The sequence below is a fragment of the Cordyceps militaris genome, assembly GCF_000225605.1.
Source record: "Cordyceps militaris CM01 unplaced genomic scaffold CCM_S00004, whole genome shotgun sequence".
In the NCBI taxonomy this organism is placed as follows: Eukaryota; Fungi; Ascomycota; class Sordariomycetes; order Hypocreales; family Cordycipitaceae; genus Cordyceps; species Cordyceps militaris.
Genome location: NW_006271972.1, coordinates 4,171,182 through 4,185,097, shown reverse-complemented (window position 1 = coordinate 4,185,097; position 13,916 = coordinate 4,171,182). Strand labels below are relative to the sequence as shown.

General features: G+C 51.2%; 6 protein-coding genes across 6 annotated transcripts; 3 read left to right on the top strand and 3 right to left on the bottom strand.

The window, feature by feature from the left end:
* Nucleotides 1-137: 137 nt before the first annotated feature.
* On the top strand, nt 138-2,448 carry CCM_06362 (Fungal transcriptional regulatory protein; the record flags this gene model as incomplete). Its single annotated transcript, XM_006671502.1, has 4 exons — nt 138-163; nt 742-1,597; nt 1,653-1,706; nt 1,765-2,448. The coding sequence occupies 4 exons, from the start codon at nt 138-140 to the stop codon at nt 2,446-2,448; spliced, it is 1,620 nt and encodes a 539-aa protein (XP_006671565.1).
* A 506-nt stretch (nt 2,449-2,954) lies between these two features.
* Nucleotides 2,955-3,938, bottom strand: CCM_06361 (Ketose-bisphosphate aldolase, class-II; the record flags this gene model as incomplete). Its single annotated transcript, XM_006671501.1, has 2 exons — nt 2,955-3,228; nt 3,334-3,938. 2 exons carry the CDS (start codon nt 3,936-3,938, stop codon nt 2,955-2,957), a joined length of 879 nt encoding a protein of 292 aa, XP_006671564.1.
* Nucleotides 3,939-4,399: 461 nt separating this feature from the next.
* Nucleotides 4,400-5,597, top strand: CCM_06360 (AkeP; the record flags this gene model as incomplete). The annotated part of the gene is made up of 2 exons (XM_006671500.1): nt 4,400-5,166; nt 5,219-5,597. 2 exons carry the CDS (start codon nt 4,400-4,402, stop codon nt 5,595-5,597), a joined length of 1,146 nt encoding a protein of 381 aa, XP_006671563.1.
* A 99-nt stretch (nt 5,598-5,696) lies between these two features.
* CCM_06359 (nucleoside-diphosphate-sugar epimerase, putative) lies at nt 5,697-6,680 on the bottom strand (the record flags this gene model as incomplete). The annotated part of the gene is made up of 1 exon (XM_006671499.1): nt 5,697-6,680. One exon carries the CDS (start codon nt 6,678-6,680, stop codon nt 5,697-5,699), a length of 984 nt encoding a protein of 327 aa, XP_006671562.1.
* Nucleotides 6,681-7,373: 693 nt separating this feature from the next.
* CCM_06358 (MFS monosaccharide transporter, putative) lies at nt 7,374-9,253 on the bottom strand (the record flags this gene model as incomplete). The annotated part of the gene is made up of 5 exons (XM_006671498.1): nt 7,374-7,585; nt 7,640-7,734; nt 7,783-8,176; nt 8,234-9,061; nt 9,139-9,253. 5 exons carry the CDS (start codon nt 9,251-9,253, stop codon nt 7,374-7,376), a joined length of 1,644 nt encoding a protein of 547 aa, XP_006671561.1.
* A 463-nt stretch (nt 9,254-9,716) lies between these two features.
* On the top strand, nt 9,717-10,629 carry CCM_06357 (oxidoreductase, short chain dehydrogenase/reductase family; the record flags this gene model as incomplete). Its single annotated transcript, XM_006671497.1, has 3 exons — nt 9,717-10,347; nt 10,400-10,488; nt 10,546-10,629. The coding sequence occupies 3 exons, from the start codon at nt 9,717-9,719 to the stop codon at nt 10,627-10,629; spliced, it is 804 nt and encodes a 267-aa protein (XP_006671560.1).
* Between the last annotated feature and the right edge of the window lie 3,287 nt (nt 10,630-13,916).

Here is a 13,916-nt window from a genome sequence, read left to right as displayed (position 1 = left end):
GCGAGGCGAGGGTTACCAAGGCTAACGTTTGGGAACAACGTAGGCGGCGTTGCTTATAAGTGGCCGTTTGCGATTGATGCGTATGACTATAGCAGATGGAGCAGAGGTTTGTAGTTAGAATAGAGGACGAACCGCAGATGGGATTCGTCAAAACCGACAACTCGTCAGTGAGTGTCAAGTAATCTCACCCGCCGCCATCGAACCACGCAATAGCCGAAGCTGGAAATGCGCGGCGACGCCCTCTCCATCTTTACACTTCCCCACAAACTCCCCCACACATTTGACAAGTTGGAGGTTTCCTCGTCTCGGGGGTTCATCAGTACCCCGCAAACTCGGCTAAAGGGACACGGCTTAGGAACGCCTCGTGACGAGCATTGTCTTTTTGCCATTTGCACAGAAAGTTCCAGCGTCAAGGCAAAGTGCGACGAATTTGATTGCGATATCTGTTTCACTGTGTTGTCTTTTCCAAATTTGAATTCTGCGGGCTGTCGTCGCTCATATGCGTCGGCAAGTGCAGCCGCACAAAGCCCGGGATCGGACCCGGCGGTTCACGCGGAACCGGCTCTCCCGCGGCCGGGGACTGAGAGAAACAACAGGGTGGTAAGCACTTTGACCGGCGTGCAGACAATATTCGTCCCAGCATTGAATCGCTTTGATTGGAATACCGCATTTTCCTTGCAAAACAATTTTTTCCATCGTCTTTTTATTCACTCCGATACGCTGATGCTGTGCTACCCCCAGTTTAACATGCCGCCGTCGCCACGTCAAATGTGACGAAGCCAAGCCTACATGCAAGGCCTGTTCGCGCATCAACAAGACGTGCGCCTGGCCCGACGACGCGCCTTTGCCCTCCAGGCCAGACGATGCCGTCGCAACAGGCACGCCGGAATGCTCGACGACCTCCGATGGTCCGCGCCCAGCAGCCAGTCCCCGGCACGACGCCGCATCACCAGGCGGCTATGCACCCACCGTCACACACCCAAGTCCGCCGCGGAACGCGACCGAGGAGTGGTCAGACGGCAGCGGCGTCGTGGGCGCCCGCGTCTCCGAAGCGCCCGCACCAAGTCGCACCGAGGCCCGCCGCCGCCCAGCGACGCGCAGTCATCCGTGGCCGCCCTCTGCGCACGAACAAGGCTCCGACACGGCAAGGGAGTACATTCTCTCGCCCAGCTCCCTGCAGTCCGCGCCGCAGACGCTGGGCGCGTCGCCCCATCTGGACTGGCTCGGACCAGCCGTGCCCGGCGACTGGATGCCGTCCGCCGCGCTCGACGCCGGTGGTGCGTCGCAGAGCTTCTTCAACGTCGACGACGCGACCGCCGCGTGGGCCAGCCTGCTGATCCACGATGCCTCGTCGCGGATCGAGGCAGGCCCGGGTCTCGGCGCGCTGGGGCCGTTGCCGCCGCGAGACTGCGAGCAACAGCAAGAGGATGATACCCTTGTCGCGCAACGACCGTCTGTGCAGGAGGCGGCTCTGAGCACGCTTGATTCTGGGATTGCGTACGAGCAGGACAAGCCTTGGCAGTCGTCGGTGCCGTTGAAGCTGGAGAAGCACGAGTACCTGCTCTTCCAAGACTTTGTGCAGAACTTGAGTCTTTGGGTAAGCTTCCATCTCTAACCTGTGGCGTCGTCCTGCGAATAACCTCTTTTCTTAGATGGACTTTTTCGACCCCACGAGGCCGTTTGGTACAATTGTTCCCCATTTAGCTGTACGAAGAATTCCGCGTCCCTCTCCAATCCCCTAGCCGAACTGACCAAGCACGGTAGATGCGCAACGTCGGCCTCATGAATGCCATCTTGGCCCTTTCCATCCGACACCTATCTCTCAACGTGCGGTTCCAGCCCAAAGACAGCGTGCCGCAGGACCCTCTCGACGCGCTGCCGTTCTACTTCCTGACGCTGCGCTACATCCGGTCCGCCATGCAGCACGACTCGTACCGGAGCAGCCTGGAGCTGCTCGCGACGGCGTCCATCGTGTCGGCGTACGAGATGCTCGACGGCTCGCGGCCCGACTGGGAGCGCCACCTGCGCGGCCTCTCGTGCATCCAGCACGCCCAGCGCATCCACGGCGCCTCGGGCGGCCTGCGCCAGGCCGTCTGGTGGACGTGGCTCTGCCAGGACGTCTGGGCCGCCTGGCGCGAGCGCCGCAAGCCCCTCACCACCTGGCGCCCGCACACCCCGCCGCCCGAGCTCGACAGCTTCGCGCTCGCCGCCCGCGCCGTCTACCTCTTTGGACAGGCCGTCGGCTTCTGCGCACAGGACGAGGTCGCGCGAGGCCGCAGGGATCCGGAGGCCCGACTGGCCACCGCGCAGAGCCTCCGGCTGGCGCTGGATAGATGGCGCAAGAGCTTGCCGCCGGACTTTGACCCTCTCCCGCTGGATAGCGCAGATGAAGAAAGCGTGTTTGAGCCCATCTGGATACACCCTCCCAACTTTGGTGAGTTTGACTGACAGACAACAATATACTGAATTCCGCCGCTCATGTAAGAGGACAGGTGTCGCCGTGCAGCTGTATCACTGCTCGTGTGTTTTGCTCCTGACAAATGCGCCCTGTCTGGGTGGCATGGCTGAGTATCAGAAGCAGCAGAAGCAACTCGAACAGCACATCCGGGCCATTTGCGGCATTGCCATGCACTTGAAGGGCGACCCTGAAAGCGTCATGTGTTCGCAGGCTCTATTTATCGGTACGGCATTGCACGAGTACGAGCGGCCAGGGAAACAAGATGCTAACGTTGCCTTTGGTTCCAGCTGGCTTGTTTATACACGAGAAGCGACAACGAGAAGCGGTTGTGGACATGCTCGAGAGCTGCTGGCGACGTGCTGGCTGGCCACACGAGTCGCTGGGCGTCGAGCTCCAGCGTGAGTGGAACGATGCGGCATGAAAATCTGCGAGGTTTCTATTTCCCACATCTCCTTCACCTAGAAAGAACATGATACTGTACAACTAGAGCTACCCCTCAGGCTCTGCCAGCCGAGCCGCAAATCTCCATCCACTTGACCGTCAACTGGACGACCTTGTCGGTGCTCTCTTCCATCATCCTGGTATGCGGCAGCGTCCGCGCCGACTCGCCCTGCACAAAGTCGTAGTAGTCGTCCAGAACGAGGCGGTTGACGTTGACCTTGGACACGCCGAGCGCGATGCATTTCTGCAGAATGTGCGCGGGGAATCCGTTGGTGCCGTGCAACGCTATGCGAACCCTACCCGCAATCTGGCCTCGTATCGAGGCGAGTCTATTGACCAAGCGTTAGCGACCAATGCTCATGATAAAACCCTAGCGCAGATTGCGCTCCCAGTCTTGTCGTTAGCACCGTCTAGCCTTGATCACAGACACATACCGCTCAAAGTCAAGCTGCGGTCCCTCGGGCCCATACTCGCCGTGAATATTTCTAAACGCCGGCGCGAGTGTATCGACGCCGGTGCTGATAAATTCCTCCACCTCGTCAGGTGTGGTCAGACACGCCTCGAGGCCAGCCGTGTCCACGACGCCGTCCTCTGCGCCCTCGATGCGGCCGGGCTCCGCCTCTGTCGCGATGCCACGCTCCCTGCAGTAGCGCACGAGCGCGGCCGTCCTCTGCAGGTTCTCCTCCTTGTCGTAGTGCGACATGTCCACCATGATGCTGTCAAAGGGCAGCGTGTCGGCCGCGCGCTTCACAATGGCGGGGTCCTGCGCGTGGTCGAGGTGCACGGCAATGGGCACGCTCGCCGCATCGCGCGCCAGCGCTGCACTGCGCACCAGCAGCCCGTCGGCGTATGTCACGGCCCATGGGAAGAACTGCAGGATGAGCGGCGAGCGCGCCTGCTCGGCGGCCTGGACGAGGCCGGTGAGCTGCTCCACGTTGTAGGCGATGGCGGCGAGGACGCCGTACCCGCCCGCTTCGGCTGCTTGCAGGATGCGGTTGGTGCGGTTCTGGCGCTTTGCGCTGTCGTTGGGAATGGCCATGATGTGCGATACAAGCAGGTTAATAGAAAGAGGTTAGGAGTCTCGGAAAATGGGTAGCGCCGTTGAAGCAAGAATAACGTTTGCGACTGGGACCGATGCGATGAAACCAGGCGTCATCAGCAACTGTCATATATAGTCTCTGTTTCTTTTATTGCCCTCAATAACAGCCCAATAACAGCCCAATAAAAGATATCGTAGTCAGCCGTGCAGGCAGGTGGACCGTACTCGGACTTGGGTTCCGTCATGCATGCCCTCGTAACGAGCGCCCAGATGGCCGTGTTAGTGGCACCGAGGCAATTCCACCCAACCAAGGTATTGCTATCTAACATATTACCCTAGATGAATGAGAATGAGATCCCCGTCGAAATGAGCAGCTTAATCGACCGCAGGTTGTATACCTGCCGTACATCGCGCTTGTTTCCCATTGAAGCCTCCATCACCGTGTTACAGTCATTACCACAATGAGCAGCTCCTCAGACCAATCCGCCCATCCGCCATCAAAGCCTGCCACGGGATGGAAATGGCATCACAAAGACTTTGCCCAAGTGCTGGGCGCCGACCCAGCCTTCCAGCTCGTCCTCTCGTCGCCCGACACGCCGTTTGCCCACGAGGCCGGCGTCTACATCGCGGCCGACGATGCGCTCTTCGTAACGAGCAACCGGCTGATCCGCGACGGCCCCGGCGGCTCCGAAAAGACACAGAGTGTGCAAATCTCCCGCATCGACCTGTCGCCCACCCGTCGCAAGGACGGCGGGCTCGCGACCAGAGCGGACATTCCCTGCGGCCCGATTCACATGGCCAACGGGGGCGTCAACTACCGCGACGGCATCCTGTTCTGCGCGCAGGGGTCCGGAGCGGCACCCAGCGGCCTGTTCTACATGTCCCGGCGCGCGCCGTTCTGCGCCGAGCCCGTCGTGACGAGCTACTGCGGCGTGCCGTTCAACTCGGTCAACGACGTCGTCGTGCGCACGCGCGACGGCAGCATCTGGTTCACGGACCCGGCGTACGGCCACGAGCAGGGGTACAAGGCGGCCCCGTCCCTGCCGAGCCAGGTGTACCGGTATGTCCCCGGCGAGAGCGGCGGGAGCGGCAGCATCACGGCCGTGGCGGACGGCTTCGGCCACCCGAACGGGCTGTGCTTCTCGCCCGATGAGCGGACGCTGTATGTTACAGATACGGACAAGGTCCACGGCGCCGGCCATGTCCGTCCCGACCGGCCATCGTCCATGTAGGTTCCGGCCGTACTACTATTCACGGGGAGCAGGGACTAACATGCCCAGATACGCTTTTGATGTCCGTGTCCGCCACGGACAGCCGATTGTCTGTAATCGGCGACTGTTCGCCTTTGTCGAGACGGGCATTCCAGACGGCATCAAGTGCGACACCGACGGTCGCGTCTACAGCGGCTGCGGCGATGGGATACACGTCTGGTCCGAAGGCGGTGTCCCGTTGGGGCGCATTCAGATCGCCGGCGGCGTGGCCAATTTTTGCTTTGGTCGTCGGGGAGAAATTTGGGCCCTGAATGAGCATCATGTATGGAGGGTCGCGATTGCTTCGTCGATACGCGGCGCTCTGCTAGCTGATCTGTCGACGCAGGCCAAGAGCAGGAAGCGGTTCATGTCTGTGGTGAGGAAGGGGTTTCGTAGCATGTTTTGCTGATTTTCAGTGATATAATAAACCATCAGGGCACAATAGAAGTACAAACACATGGCAAAGGAGTGGATATGAGGAAACGAATGACTATTTTAGAAGGCCACCTTAGTGCAAGCTATCGACGTACTCCTGGAAAATCTGCTCGCAGCTCGAGTCAAACACCAAGCCCATCCTCTTTGCATTCCCAAAGTCCGCCGTCTGCGGCCAGCTCTGCAGCAGCCTCTCCGCCTCCGGGTCCCTCTCCACGCTGATGAGCGCGAGCTTGTCGCGGCCACACACCTCGCCGACCGCGCGGCGCATCTCGCCGACCGTGACCGAGATGCCCGGCAAGTACACGGCGCGCAGGTGCGGCGGCATCACCTCCGCGGGCGCCTCCATGACGCGCACGAGGTTCTCGACGACGACGCGCGGGCTGCAGACGACCTGGCGCGCGGCCTCGTCGACGACGGGCACGACGCACGGGCGGCCCGCCATGGGCTCGCGCACCATGCCGCTGAGAAACGACGCCGCGGAGCGGCTCGGCGCGCCGGGCCGCACCGTGACCGTCGGCAGACGCACGCTGAACGCGTCGAGCAGGCCGCGCCGGTGCAGGTCGTTGACGAACAGCTCCATCGTCAGCTTGTGCGTGCCGTACACGCCGACGGGCGTCGCCGGGGTGTCGTCGGTCACGGGCCCCGCCGTCGTGTACGGCGGCCCGTACACGGCCTGCGTCGAGGCGTAGACGACGCGCGGCGGCGGCGGCGTCGTGCCCGACACGGCGGCCAGCAGCGCCTGCGTGGCGTCCACGTTGACGCGCTGCGAGAGCGCCGGGTCCGCCTCGCAGCCGACCGACATGATGCCGTGCAGCACAAAGAGCGCGTCCCACCGCGGACGGAGCGCGAGGAGCCGCGTCCGGTCCGAGGTCGAAGTCAGGTCCGCGCCGACGCAGACGCAGCGCGCGTCGGAGGCGAAGCGCGGGGGCGGCGTCGGCGCCGCGAGGTCGGTCAGCACCACGTGGTGCGCGGCGTTGTTGTCAAGGAGCTTGCTGGCGAGGAGGGGTGCGAGGAAGCCGGCGCCGCCGGTGATGAGAATGTTCTTGGTGGCAGCCATTTTGTTGTTTGGTGTTCAATGGGGACAAGTTGTTGGGGTGTAGTGTTGATGGGAGGAAAGATTCGCGGGATGGGTGACAATTTAGTTGGCTACGTGTTTATATTCCCGTACCACCCCGTCCCTTTCTTCATACTCGTCACTCGGTTCGACATGCAGAAATCCCGATCCATGTGCCGGGGAACCCATCCGGCATCATGAGGCTTGGCTCCATCTCGCCTCGAGGGCATCCCTCTTGGCGGCCCTAGTGTATACCGATATCGCTACGCGACCTTGCAGGCGATCAGATGATTTTTGTGGATTTCTTTTGTATTCTTCTTAGAAATGGAATGTCTGTAGCCTTGGACATATTTGGCGCCGAATTCATAGTACTTGTCTTTCGGCCACATTTGTCAGTCTGCGCACACTCCCTCACGCTGTAGAATTGGCTCGTTGACGTCATGATCATCTACTGGAGCTATTCTTTCCTGGCAATTTGATATCGCAGGATGTGTTTGATGGCACATAGTCATGGCAGAGAGTGATTCCCATCATTCCGCAAATTGGACAACCTTCGTAAGACTGTACTTTTATAGTTCAAGTTTCGTAGCTGAATGACTTCTGCAGCACCCTCAAGTCTCTCTCGTAGTCAATAACCCCTGCAACACCATTGGATAGCTCAAACTTAATTGAATGTAAACACATATCACAGGTCGCTCAATCAAACTCGTTATGCTGCGAGCTGCTCGAATCCACCTTTGCTTCTGCATCCTGAACCGTCTTCTTCAACACACCACCTGCTTGCTCCCTCTCCTCCTTCAGCCTCGCAAACGTCTTTTCCGCATCCCAGCTCCACGGAGTCGGTGCCGCAAACAAGAGATCCATTTCCTCAAGCGTTCTCTGGTTGGATTCGGGATACAGAGCCCATACTGCGAAGCTGTTAGTCACGGTTCTAGTAGATGGTGCAGAATGGAGCGACATACCAATGGGAATGCTCAACACGTTGACAGCGGCAAAGATGTACATCATGTTCTCGTTGATGGCGCTCACAACATACGGAAGCACAAGAGTAAGGGTACTAGAAATATGTCAGCGCCCATGTCAGCAGACGTCATGATCAACGTACCCATTACCGATGCTCCATCCGACAACACCCCACGCATTGCCCTTGGCGCGCACATGAATCGGGAAGATCTCTGCCGGGTACAGCCAGGGCACTGTCAGCCACGTGGCACCGAATACAAACGTGTACAGATACACCATCGAGGCTGCCGCCGCACCCCATGCGTTGGCCGTGCTGATGTCGCCTCTGTGCCTCGCGTTGAGGCCGCCGCGCGACAGCCCCCCGACGAGCACCATGGCGATGGCTTGGCATACGGAGCCCCAGTACAGCGTCATCCGCCGGCCGATGCGGTCAATGGTAAAGACGCAGATGAGCGTGGAGAACATGTAGAAGATGTTGTTCAGACCCGCCACCCACTGCGTCTTGTCAGCCCCAAAGCCGGCAATCTGGAAAATGGCTGCGTGCAAGCCATGTTAGTCCACCATCAGCAACACCGGACGGAGGCCACACTTACTCGGTCCGTACATGGTGACTCCCGCAATACCAGTCCAGCACTGGATAATCTGTAGCCAGATGACCAGCTGGACGCGGCGGCCCGTGTGCAGCCTGCCCGACTTGCGCCCAAAGAGCATGTGCAGGTACGACGTGCCCTCGGCGCTCTTCTCCAGCTCCAGCACGCTGCGGATATCATTGTACTCAGCCTCAGCCCGCCCGTCCTCGACGCCGCGCAGCCGGCGCAGCACGTGCAGCGCCTCGTCGTCGCGACCGGCCTTGACGAGCCACCGCGGCGACTCGGGGAACGCCCAGCAGCCGGCGACGAGGCACAGCAGCGGCAGGATCTGGAAGGCGACGGGGAAGCGCCAGCGCACGGGCGACGCGCCGCCGTCGATGAAGCTGACGCCGTACGCGATCCAGTACGCAACGACAACGCCCAGGATGTTGAGCGTAAACTCCATGGCGATGAAGGTGCCGCGGCTCGTGTGCTCCGACAGCTCCGACGCCCACGCCGGCACGATGCCGTTGAGCACCCCCGTCCCGATGCCGTTGACGAACCGCGAGCCGAGCATCCACGCCGGGTTCTGCGCCGCCGCCTGCAGCGACGCCCCGAAGATGGCCCACACGGCGCCCACGCCGATCGTGCCGATGCGGCCGTGCCGGTCGCCCAGCGCGCCCCCCGCGAGGCACCCCACGAGCGTGCCCAGGTAGAAGATGGCCATGGTGCCGCCTTGCACGAGGGTTTTTTCAATGACCAGGCTGCCGTCGGCCGCGAGCCGGCCGAGCCCCATCCGCTCGACGTAGTCGATGCTTTGGTTCACGCCGCCCATCAGGCCCTGATCGTAGCCTTGTCGTTTTTGTATTGTGAGCTGATGTATTCTTGCGTAATGGGCAGAGATCCTACCGCAACAAAGTAAGACGTACCAAAGAAGAAAATGGACATGCCAGCCAGCAAGTTGACGGCAATGAGCAACCGTCGTTTTTGCAGCCGCGCCGCCACCATCCAGCTCTTTCTCTGATCAAAGGATAAAAATGCCATTTTGACAAGCAAACAGACAACGGTTTACTTTGAGAGGACAATTGCGTTGACTGTTGCTCGGAGACAAGGCGTATTTCGTTGCATCTCCATGAGGAGAATACGTCGTTGTATTTATGCGCTCGCCAAACCTATGATCAAAGTGCCGATGGTTTGTTCGCTTAGGGGTATCAGTCCGGGGCCCCGGATTTTGCTAGGTAAATCGTATAAATGCTGCACGATACTCTGGGGAATTGTAGTTCTCAAGCCACTCGCTCGAGGAGGCGTCCCTCGAGCCGAGGGGACGTGGCCGAATTGGCTGCTTCTTCATGCCCTCGTGCCGAGCCTGTCCGCATCACTCGTTGCGTGCAATAATATCGAGCAATTCATTGACTCTTTTAGATATAAACCACAATGTAGAGGTCGTTGCAAAAATCCTTCACAACCCGGTCAACATCGTCCCCTGCACTTACACCCAACATCCAAAATGCCCCTGCACGTCCCCTCCAACCTCGACAGCCCCGTGCTGTCGCTCTTTTCCCTCGAGGGCAAGATCGCCCTGGTGACGGGCGGCTCCCGCGGCATCGGGCTGCAGGTCGTCACGGCGCTCGCCGAAGCCGGCGCCGACGTGGCCTTCATCTACCTCCGCAGCACGTCCGCCGAGGCGACGGCCGCCGCGGTCGCGGCCAAGACAGGCCGCCGCGTCCAGGCGTACCAGTCAGACGTGACGGACCGCACCGGCCTCGGGGCGACGATCCGGCACATCGCGCAGACGTTTGGCCAGGGGCGGCTCGACGTCGTGGTGGCCAACGCGGGCGTGTGCCAGGCGGTGCCGTCGCTCGCGTACGACCAGGAGACGTGGGCGCACACCAACAGCGTCAACTACGACGGCGTCATGTGGACGGCCATTGCGGCGGGCCAGATATTCAAGGCGCAGGGCCGCGGCAATCTCGTCGTCACGGCGTCGGTCAGCGCCGGGCTCGTCAACGTGCCGCAGACGCAGGCCGCGTACAACGCCTCCAAGGCGGGCGTGCTGATGCTTGCCAAGAGCTTGGCCGTTGAGTGGGTGGACTTTGCTCGGGTGAATTGCGTCTCGCCGGGATATGTGCACACGGAAAGTGAGTGGTCATGCTGGACAGAATATGTTTGCGGCGACTGACGCGTTGACAGTGATTACCACACAGCCCGCACATCTGCTGGAAAAATGGCTCGGCATGATTCCGGGCGGAAGGACGTGCCAGCCCGCTGAGCTCAAGGGCGTAAGGTTTTGGTATCTGGTTAGAATGCTTGAATGCGTCTCGCTAACAATGTCGCAGATATACACATTCCTGGCCAGCGACGCATCATCGTACATGACAGGCTCCAATGTCATTATAGATGGCGGGTTCACACTACCATGAAGTTACTACTTTTAAAATAAGCATCTTGTTTACATCGTTTACATAGAATACTTGTTTACAATCAACCAAGACCCTGTCAGTGACGTCACTGCCCGTCTAGCCGTCCCACTGTCGACATCGTCACCAATGCAACTTACCCTACCCTGAAGCCATGGGTCCGGGACCTGAAGGAGTAAACCCACCGGTATCGGTATGTATTCGTGCAGTAGTGTTGTTGCTGTGCATGAAATCCGTTTATTGGACCCAAGGTGATTTGGAACCAAAATCGCCTGTTGTTCTGTATGCAAGTGCTCCAAGATCAAAGGAAACCCCGGTGTCCGAGTCCGGCATATGTAGTCGAGCTGACTTGTGCAGCATAGTGTAGCAGTAAAGCTGGGGCTGCCAATAGTTCCTTCAAAAAAACGGCGGCACCATCAGCCGAAACAGAAACGAAATCAATCCACACTGCATGATTGGCTTCAGCCCTGATAAGTCGAATTCGCTCCGTGAGGCCTCTGACCTATCGCGCCGTCACGTGCAGCAACGGCCGGTGCCGAAACCACGTGCCGAAGAGGGGGTATCTCACCTAAGGGTACCTTAGTGAGTTCGGCTAAAGGTAGCAACCCTTAGCTAAGGTAGCCCTACTAATTCTTAATATATACTATATATCTTAGTATAATAATATTCCTATTATAAGGATATTTCCTCTATATAATACTCTATTAGATTTATAAACTATTTTAAAACTAATTATTAATTAGTTTTAAATTTATTTATAATTAATTCTTTTCCTTTTTATAATAATAATAATAAAATATTAAAATACTATTTTATAAAGACTTTATTAGATATTATACTTATTATAATAATAGTATTTACTTACTAAATATACTAGGTTATATAATATATAATAACTAAGTAATTATTTATTTAAGTAAAATTTATTATTAATTTTAATTAACTAATTCTATACTTTATTTTTATTTATATTTTATAAGTTTATAATTAAATTTATAATATTATATTTAATATTATAGTTTATAAATCTATTAACTAATTATAAAGGTATTAATAATATAATAATAAGTTAAGGCTATTAAATAGTATAATTAATTCTTTAATATAGCTTAAGTTAATTAAGCTTAAGTATATTAATTAATTTAAAATTAATTTAAAATTAATTTAAAACTAATTTATTTATTATATAAGATACTAGCTAATCTATAAAGGTAATAGTAAAGAAATCTTAAGTATATAGGCTAATTAGTTTTTAATTAATTCTAAACTAGTTCTAAATTAATTTATTTATTATATAGGCTACTAGCTAATCTACTAAGGCTATAATAAAGTAATTAGAATAATAAGACTCTATTATAAGTAAAAGTCTTATACCTTTTACTTTAAAAAAGTCTTAAATATAAAAAAAGAATAAAATATCTTAAAGGATCTTAATTTTATTAACTTATTTAGAATAGGTTAATAGAAAATAGTTAAAGTAAATTAATAATCTATTAGATATTTAATATAAGTATTATCTTACAAAATAATATTACTTATTAGTATTATATAATAAGAATTATAAAATATAGTAGAAATTTAAAGAACTAACTAGTTAGTTTCTTAGTTATTCTATCTTTCTTTTATCTTAGTTATTTAATTATTTATCTTTTTTATATTATTTAATATCTTTTTAATAATTTATAGTATTATTAAAAGTAGTTAAAAATCTACCTAAGAATATTTAATTAATATATAAGGTTTAGTAGTTTATTTAATTAGTTTTAAACTAATTAAAAACCTATTTAAAAAGATAATATTTAAACTTTTATTATCTAAACTCCTTATTATTAGTTTAAAGTAAACTTAGTAGTAGTATTATAACTTATAGTATTATTACCTATAGTATTACTACTTATAGTATTATTATCTATAGTATTATTACTTATAGTATTACTATTTATAGTATTACTATTTATAGTATTACTAATTATAATATTATTATTTATAATATTATTATTTATAGTATTATTTATAATTATTTTAAAGTAGGCTAATTATAATTAGTTAAGAACTACTTTTAAATTAGTTTATAATTTATTATAAAGAAGATTTATACTAAGTATTTTAACTATACCTAAATATCCTAGAAAAGCTAGTATATTATAATAGTATAAGGCTTATATTTTATTATCTTTACCTTTAAGTAAAATATAATTAATAACTTATATAAGCTTAAGTAATAATATAGGTTACTTAAGCTTAAGGATTATCTATATAGTATTAAAATACTATATTATAATAAATACTTTAATATTATATAGTTATTAATTATTTATTAAATAGTTAAAGACTAATTCTAAATTAGTTAAAATAAGTAAAGTTAAATAGAATAAATACCTTTTTAAAGCCTTAAATAAGCTTATATAGGTATTACCCTAAATATAAGACTAGTTATAACTTAATTTAATACTATTTATTATTTATAGAATATTATTCTATAAGTATTTTAAGATATTTATAAAGATAAAGTTAAGGCTTATAGTAATAATAGGATTTACTTTATACTCTATTTAATATTATATTAAGAGGATCTCTAGAGAAATTAGTTAGTAACTAGTTTTTAAGTAGTTTAAGACTTATTTATATTAAAAAGTATAAAGGATTATATAGTATTTATTTTAAGATAAAGTATTTAAAATTAATATTATTTAATTATATATTAAATAGCCTTTCTTAAAATATTATTTAACTTTAGTTATAAAATAATATTAGTAAAGTTAGATTATATAGGTAAAGTGCTATTCCTAAGGCTAATACTCTAGGTTAAGTTTAGAGAGGGTATAGGCTAATCTTATAATATAATAAGTTTAGAACTAATTCTAAACTAATTAGGAATATACCTTAATAATAAGTAGTTTCTATATTATAAATAAGACTATAAAGACCTTTATTATAAATACTTTACTATTTTATTAAGGTATAGAAATATTATTTAAATAATATAAATACTTTAAAGTATATATATTTATAAGTAGGGGTATTATTCTTATTAAAGAAGATATAAAGTAGTAGTATAACTATAATATAGTTAGTAAAATAGTAGATATAATAGACTAATTTAGAATTAATTCTAAATAGGTTTACTTTAATTATAAGTTTTTAAATAAAATACCTAGGTTAGTTAGTAGTTATTACTACTAACTAGTTATTTATAATTAGTATTTACCTTAATAGCTATATAATAGCCTTAAAAGATATTCTCTAGTTAATTATAATAAAAGTATATAATAATATAGTAATTATCTAAA